Source organism: Gekko japonicus, unplaced genomic scaffold, assembly GCF_001447785.1.
Source record: "Gekko japonicus isolate JY-2015 unplaced genomic scaffold, Gekko_japonicus_V1.1 scaffold1971, whole genome shotgun sequence".
Taxonomy (NCBI): Eukaryota; Metazoa; Chordata; class Lepidosauria; order Squamata; family Gekkonidae; genus Gekko; species Gekko japonicus.
The window spans coordinates 135,752-143,804 of record NW_015167110.1 but is presented as its reverse complement, the minus strand read 5'-3'; the positions used below and the strand labels follow the sequence as shown (position 1 = coordinate 143,804).

The following is an 8,053-nucleotide window of genomic DNA, read 5'->3' as shown; positions in this document are numbered from 1 at the left end:
TCACAGTTTTTTACCCTCCGGCTCACACATTTTTGACTTCGCTCAAGAAGGAGGACTCCGCAGCAAACCGATTTATGCAGTAGCCAAATCGCTCGCACAATCCTTAAAGCCAGTAGCTCACGAAGTAGAATTTTTGCTCACAAGATTCCACAGCTTAGAGGGAGCATTGTCTGAGACCCCTGGTGATGCCCTGCTAGGGCTAGATGCCCTAAGGCCGAGACCCCCTGGTGATGCCCTCCAGTGGGCTGGCAGGATGGGTTTGGTGCCCAGGGATGGGGGCCTGTGGTACACAGGGGGTAGAGGACTTCTCCCTACAATGAGTATCCTTTGCACCTCATGGCACACAGACGTACTCACAGTCAGGAGGGGGGAGGGTATAAATGTGGGTCCTCAGCCATGGCACTCAGTAGCAGACAAACGGCATGGCTCAGAGCCCTGAGTTTGTAACTGGGACTGCAGAAATGTAATCTTCCCCCAACTTGGAGAGATTTGTTTATATATATTTATTCGTTTGACTTCTATCCCGCCCTCCCGCTGAAGCGACTGTGCGGCTTACATACAATTATAAAACCAACATAGGTACATATATAAAATAATGTGACTCAATACAACAATAAATACAGTTAAAACCAGTTAAAACTATTTAAGTATGTCAGTGTCATATAATAAAGTGCAAGTGTAGCTCAGCCGATATAATGTCATTCCTACTGAAACGCCCAGCGAAAAAGTTCCGTTTTCATGGCCGTGCGGAATTGCTGGAGGTCCCACAGGGCCCTAATCTCACTGGGGAGCTCATTCCAGAGCGTTGGCACCACCAAGGAAAACGCCCTGGTCCTAATCGATGCCAACCTAGCGTCCCTAGGCCTAGGGGGGGCCAGGTGGTTTTGTGTTCCAGATTGTAGTGCTCTCTGGGGAACATGCGGGGAAAGTCGGTCCCTCAGGTAGGCAGGCCCCTGACCATAAAGGGCTTTAAAGGTCAAAACCAGCACCTTGAAGCAGATCCGGAATGCTATTGGCAGCCAGTGCAGCAACTTTAGCACTGGCTGGATGTGCTCCCGCATGGGGAAGCCCATCAGCAGCCTGGCCTCTGCATTTTGCACTAGCTGCAGCTTCCGGAGTTGCCCCAAGGGCAGCCCCATGTAGAGAGCATTGCAGTAGTCCAACCTCGAGGTGACCATAGCGTGGATCACTGAAGCCAGATCATTGCGTTCGAGGAAGGGGACCAACTGTCTAATCAGCTGGAGATGGTAAAAGGCTGTCTTGGCAGTGGCTGCTACCTGGGCCTACATTGTCAGGGAAGCATCCAGCAGCACTCCCAAACTCCTGACCCTCAGCGCTGTCACCAATGGCGCCCCACCGAAGGCCGGTAGAGGGACCCATAACCCTGGACTGCTCCGATTCAGGCATAGGACCGGATTCAATTGCAGTCGGTTCAGTCTAAGCCATCCCGCCACATCCTGCAACGTCTGGTCCAGATCTTCCGGGGTAGAGCCAGGCTGACCGCCCAACAACAGATAGAGCTGGGTGTCATCCACATATTGGTAACACCCTAGCCCATGTCTCCGGGCAGTCTCGGCAAGGGAGTGCATATAGATGTTAAATAGCATCGGGGAGAGTACTGCCCCTAGTGGGTGCCTTCGGGACAGCTTCTCCCCAAGTGCCACCCTTTGTCCCCGACCCTGGAGAAAGGAGACAAGCCATTGCAAGGCAAGTCCCTGAACCCCCACATCGGCGATGCAGTGGGCAAGCAACTGAAGAATGAGCTTCTGTCTCTAGTCCCAGCTCCTGCCAACCTAGCAGTTCAAAAGCAAGAAATTACAAGTAGATAAATAGGTACCGCTTCGGTGGGAAGGTAACAGCGTTCCGTGCACCTCGGTGTCTAGTCATGTTGGCCACATGAGCACGGAAATGTTTTCCAACAGAGCTGGCTCTTCGGCTTGAAACGGAGATGAGCACCACACCATAGAGTCAGATTCAACTAGCTTTCAAGCAAAGGAAACCATTACCTTTACTAGAGGAGAGTCAACTGGAGATCCCCTGCAATTTTGGTGTCTCTAGCATGCTGGGGGCGGGGGAGGTGTTCTACCACATAATTTATGTCACAAATGGAATCGGTTTGTTTGGCACCTAAAAATTCATGGAGGTTCGTGGCTCATGAACTGCCACAAACTGCATTTTCCCGGGTTCATACTCATCGCTACATATTAGGTTCTGCTAGAATTCTAAAATGTTATATCAGCTGAATTTTGTTGACATTTAAATTAAGAATGAATCACTGCTGTAAACCATGAAAGTTTTCGTAATGTGAAAGATAATAATAGATTCCAGGGCAGCTGTTGTAATGAAAATATGAGGAATGTGTCTTGCTGATGGATGTGGTGGTATGTATATAAAACAGAATTCTATAAATGATCTATGCAGGCTTTTTAAAGTTCTCATAGTAAGTTGAAATCGATTTAAGTTATTAAATATGAATTAAATTAGTCTCTAGGCCATTGTATACCCATTTCTTTTTCCTTTTAGAATATTGAAAATGGAAGATTTGCAAAACTGAGATACTTCACACATGCCATGATTAATAATACAGATTTACTGATGGTAACAAAAAGGTAAGGTTTCCCTTTCATCTGCTTAAATTGCCTACTTGGTATTGCTTTTAGGACATACTATGCTCAGATAGATCGTTTTTATATTTCCTAGTAAGTGCTGGTGTCTTTAAACGTACAGATTCTTCAATTGGATACGAAGGTTCTGTTCTACTGACTATGGAGCCTTTCTCCAGCGTAAGAGGTGTGTTCCACTGGTAAAAGGATCCTTGCCCCAGAGGAGAACTCCACCATTGGAGGAAACAGAATCTTTGAATTCAAACCTTCAAGTGTGTAAAAATAGCCAGTTTGGTGTGGTTGTCTCCCCCCCCCCCAATTTCTTCAACACACTTCCTTCATAGCTTCGTTATAATTAAAGTGGGAAGGACAGTTGAGATTTTTTAGTGTGGAAATCTGCAATTGAATACATGAGAGCTAGAATATCATAGTCTGTTATTGATCTCTGGTCTTTATTCCATATTTTGTATATGTAGAATTGTATGTATTTTTACACATCAGCCTATATGTTCTGTATGTATTAGACCTCTGAAGAAGGCCTGTAAAGGCCGAAACGCATTAGGTCTATCTTATTAGGTCTATCTTATTAGCCCTTGTATGTTTTTATAGTTTTATATGAGGTATGAATGGGCCCTTGTTTGTTATTTTAATTTATGTTGAATAAACACACATATATATTTTTGTATATTTTATTATTAGATTTTTAGAGTTGGCCCTTTTCTATTCCTGACTAACCTTTTTAGGTTCTGAATTCTAGGTTTAGGTTCAGTTTTTTTCCCCTTTTTTCTTCTTTGTCCTTTTTGCTAAATTTAGTAAAACAGTGCTGCCACAGTGTGGAGGTAAGCTTCTTTCAGCTGACGTCCATTGTCTTCTTTGTTTGGGTGAACAGCACAAGGTAGAGCTCTTCTGCCAGGCTTTTAGTTGAGGCAGTGGACGTTCTCCTTTTTATCTGTCTATTGGGCCTCCCCTTCAGTGGATCAGATCTGAGTAATATATGGAACCGAATTGTGACAGGTTACATCTATTGAGGCTCTGATGGGATATATAGAAATTGCACTGTATTTTATCTGATGTATTTGAAACCGTTTTTAATTATTGTATATTGCATTTGATGGAACCCGCCCTGAACCCACTATGCAGGGATGGCAGGATACAAATCCAATAAAATAAAGAAATAAAAATAAATAGAGTCAGAAATCACAAAGGAAGCTCATCATAACCATGTTCCTTGTCTGTGGGTGATGCTTTAGGAAAAGGCACTCATGACTTCTCAGGAGACAGCTAATCCCTCTGCCACTGAAAAACCTGCCTCCTCTCCATCAGTGTCCCAGCATCCTGAGAATGATGGTTCCCCAGCAGACTTGGAAAGTCTTGTCTGGTCAGGTTTCATCAAAGAGGGCAAAGAAATTGAATTGGTCCCAATTACTAGTCAAAATCAACCAACCACCATTTTGATACTGACACCAGCAGTAGCCACGTTCCTGAGAGCCGTTTCATCTATCATACTGCAGCCATCGGAACCAATCACTAAGATCATCCATGTTCAGATTCCTCTGCCAGCATCGAGACACCTCTGATTTCAGTGCTGGTCATCTCTCGAGAGTCCAGTCGAAGACTCCCCAATGCTTCAGGCCCTTCAGAAAGAGTGGCAGGAGCATGGGAGGGATTACCTGAGCCTGCTCTGGCGGGGAGGGCAGGGTACAAATCAAACTAAATAAATAAATACTAGTTTGCCTTGATGCCATGGAAATCTCCAGTACAGGGTGTTACCTTTCAGCCTCTCCACTATGCTGAGGGTTTTCACCAAGTACGTGGCTGGGGTTGAAGAGCACCTTCAATGTTAAGAAATTATAGTCTTTCCACAGAGATTATGAAGAAGTAAAGATGGGTTGTTTGCTTATAATTGTTCTTCAAGTGGTCACATGTGTATTCACACAACTCGTCCACCTTCCCTACTACATATGCCTTTAACTTGCTGCAACATCTTACGATGTTTGAAGGAACTGAGCAACAAGGAATTACTCCTCTTCACCAGTTGTGCACAGTCTGAAACAACATGCCTGAGGGAAAGAAACTTCCTTGCCCAAAAGCTAGCTCTAGAAGTTTCTGAACCATTGGCAGTGAGCATGCAGAAAGCCCAACAGTGTGAATGCACAAACGGCCACTTGAAGAACAGCAGTTACAAGTAAGCACTCTTTCTGCAAACTGTTCTTCATTTTATGTTGACTTCAATATCCAGTAGATGAGGATATTGAAAAAATATTGAGGTAGGTGGAGCTGAGAGAGCTCTGAGAGACCCAAGGTCAACCAGCTGGCTTCATGTGGAGGAGTTGGGGAATCAAACCTGGTTCTCCAGATTAGAATCTGCCACTCTTAACCGCTACACCAAGCAGGCTTTAAAAAAATAATAATTATTATTGGCAGTCCTGAGTTTTTCACTTCTAGTCTTCTATGTGTTTTTTATAGTCATTGTTTTATTTACATTGTAAACTGCCTTGAGTTCCACAAGGTAGAAAGATGGCTAATAAATGTTTTTAATAAATAAACTACGTGCTACTTATGACGTTTTTAAAAACAGAGAGTTATGCTATGGTTGTATTTCTATAATTTTAACAGTTTCTTTTCATGTATTGTTTAGTGAAATATTATTTGTGACAAAAGGCACATTTGGACAGTTAACATGTGAATGGCAGTATTCGTATGATGAATTTACCAAAGAGCCATTCATTGTTGATGGACGGAGGTTACGCATTGAAGCAAAGGTATGACAATGGGTCCTTGGCTTTTCAGTGGAAAATGTTACTAGTCTCATCTCTATATATTTAAAAGAAAGTCCCCTCACTGTAAAACCAATGCCCAGGCCAAACCGCTGGACCTAGAGACACCAAATTCGGGGAGAGCACTCCTACCATGATGTAGGTGCTCACTAAGAAGGGATTTTTAGAAATTCGACCGCTAAGGGGGTCAAAAGGGGGAAAATGTGCTCCCCCCATTGATTCCTATGTGGCTGCCATGCTGCTGCCTCCCTGCACCCCCCACTCTCTGATTGGTCAGCTGCAGAGCTCAGTGTTCTGAGGTAAAAAAACAACAACAACCACCAGTTACAGGGGACTGCAGAGAGCTAATGACAGTTGAGGAAATCAGGAATGGCCAACTGTCTGTGAGGTGAAGCAAAGCTGCTGGCCCAGCCTCTCTGAATGGCTTCCAACATGCTCCCCCCTTCTACACCTGACAGGCAGTTGTCTGTCAGGTGCAGCAGCAGTTGCAGGGTGCTTAAAGCCATGAGGGAGCCTGCCCCAGCAGTAATCCCTTAGTGATCCTGCCAGCCCTACCTCCACAGTGTCTTCTAATACTCCTCCCCACTCCCTCACACTAACTCCCCCTCACACCTCTCACCTCTTCCTGCCCCCAAGAAAGCTCCTGGCAAACATCAAGCCAGATACACCAACTCTACAAGGAGGAGGCAACTTAGGAATGCGGCAAAGACATTTGCACATAGTACTCCTGCGGGGCACTGAGCTGCACAGGCCAAGTACCAGTGACTTAACAGATGACTGCTTCTTAAATGGACAGTTCTATGTTGCCTGCTCCAGAGTGAGCTCATCAAGCAGCCTGGTGATCCTAGCACCTGAGGGCAGAACCACCAATGTGGTCTAGAGAGAGGTCCTTTGGTAGAGAAAAAAAAAGTACAAATGTCTCACTTTTTTTTTTTATACTACAATCTTCTCCACTAGAATTCCTACAACAAATGTCACATTTCAAACTTCACATCATCAGTATTATAACTGGATTTATGGAACTTAAATACCGTAGCGAAGCATGGGTAGGAGGCTAGTTAAGTAATATTGTAACAGATAAAGCTCCCTTCCCCCACCCGGAACATTCATAAATTTAAACAAAGCAAAAATACCCCTCATTTTGTAGCTTGTGATAACATTAAACAGACCATCAGACTTACTAAGCTGAATGAATTCCACCTAAGAAAAGTATTTTAAATTATTTGATATATTACTGTAATTATTAAAACAAATAAAAAGGCAGGTGTCTGCGAAATGCCAGTTACATAAAAGTCGGGACATTAGCCCTTTTTCCTATTCTTGCTCTTTCCTCTCTCTCCACCATGCTGCCATTGCCTTCACCTTGCACTGGGTCCTCAAGAGAGCCTCCTCTGAGATGTCAGCATGTATTCTGTAGAGCTGCAATATCTTGACATTTGAATGGTTGTGGTGAGGAAAAGAAGCTCTGTTCAGGCCTTTCCAAATGCTTCCCTCTCCTTAGGATAGGAGTACTCAAGGAGGCTGGGAGTACTCTAATTATGCTTCTGTGTGCCAGACCTGGAAACACTGGCATGAGCTGGGAGATGATGAAAGAACAAAGATACTCAACTTATTTTAATTCTCGAAGGATCTACAATCACCTTTTTTGTCATTATGGAGCATTACTCAGGTTGTCCCTTCTAAATCACTTGTTTTAGGAAGAAAGTTTGGATTATATATCCCCACTTCTCTACATAGAAAATGCCTCCCTCATATATTTAATGATTAATTCGTTATTGGACTGATTTGAGTATAAAACTTAATTGGACTGTTCAAATTGTTTTTAGCGCTTATTGGTAAAATACCATCATTATAGCATACAGTGTGCATGTGGATGGAAGTCTTATAAAATGGAAAGATCCCAAGAGAGAACAGTTTTGTATTGTCTCCTGTGAGTTCCCTTGTTAGCAATAACAGGGCTTATTTCAACCTCACTTCATAATGTTGTGCGATAGATCCCGGTTTTTTCTTTCACAAGTGGCAGCCATTTAGTGAAGCATCAACACTGATTGGATCTTGCATTAGATGCAGGCCCGTAGCTAGGACCTTTCTAGCAGGGGGCCCTTGGGGAAAGTGGAGGGGCCTTAGTGTGTGTGTGCGCGCGCCGCATACACGCGCCGCATACACATCACCCGCTGCGCCCCCGTTGGAAAGCACGCCTGGCGGTGGCACAGCCTAACTCTGGGGGTGGGGTTAGGCGTGAGAGCAGGTTGCTCCGTGTCCCCCACCCCCCATCCGAAGTTCATCCGCTGTCCCCATGCGGGTCTACCCGGAGGCTGGAGTGAACTCTGTCGTGGTCCCGAAGAGAAGAGGCGTCTCCCGTGTGCTGCCCCGCCGCCCGCCTCCTTCCTTCCCCGGGAGTCAGCGCAGAGCGCCTCGAAAGTCTCTGGCCAAGACGACCGGGATGAGCTCGCCTCGCCCACAACGTCTCCCCCTCCGCCGCGCCCCCGGAACGGTCTCTGCCGCTGGGCGGGGGCGGGCTAGGGCCGCAGGCAGCCGTACTTCCTCCACCAGGCCTTGGAGAGCGTCTGGAGGCGGGCAGCGGGGCGGGCGCCCTTGGGCGGCGTCGGGGGGCTGGGCGCAGCGTCGGAGGGCGGCGGCGATGGCATTTACACTGCTGAAGAGGCTTGGTCA

The 8,053-nt window shown here is 45.6% G+C and overlaps 1 protein-coding gene across 1 annotated transcript in view; it reads left to right on the top strand.

Moving 5' to 3' along the window:
* The window catches only part of VPS13A (vacuolar protein sorting 13 homolog A (S. cerevisiae)), a gene marked incomplete at its 5' end in the record, with an annotated part of 218,593 nt that overhangs the window by 206,533 nt on the left and 4,007 nt on the right, over positions 1-8,053 (top strand). The window contains 2 exons of the mRNA XM_015412948.1: positions 2,524-2,609; positions 5,242-5,365. Coding sequence (XP_015268434.1) covers positions 2,524-2,609; positions 5,242-5,365 — 210 coding nt within the window. The remainder of the gene's footprint in view (positions 1-2,523; positions 2,610-5,241; positions 5,366-8,053) is intronic.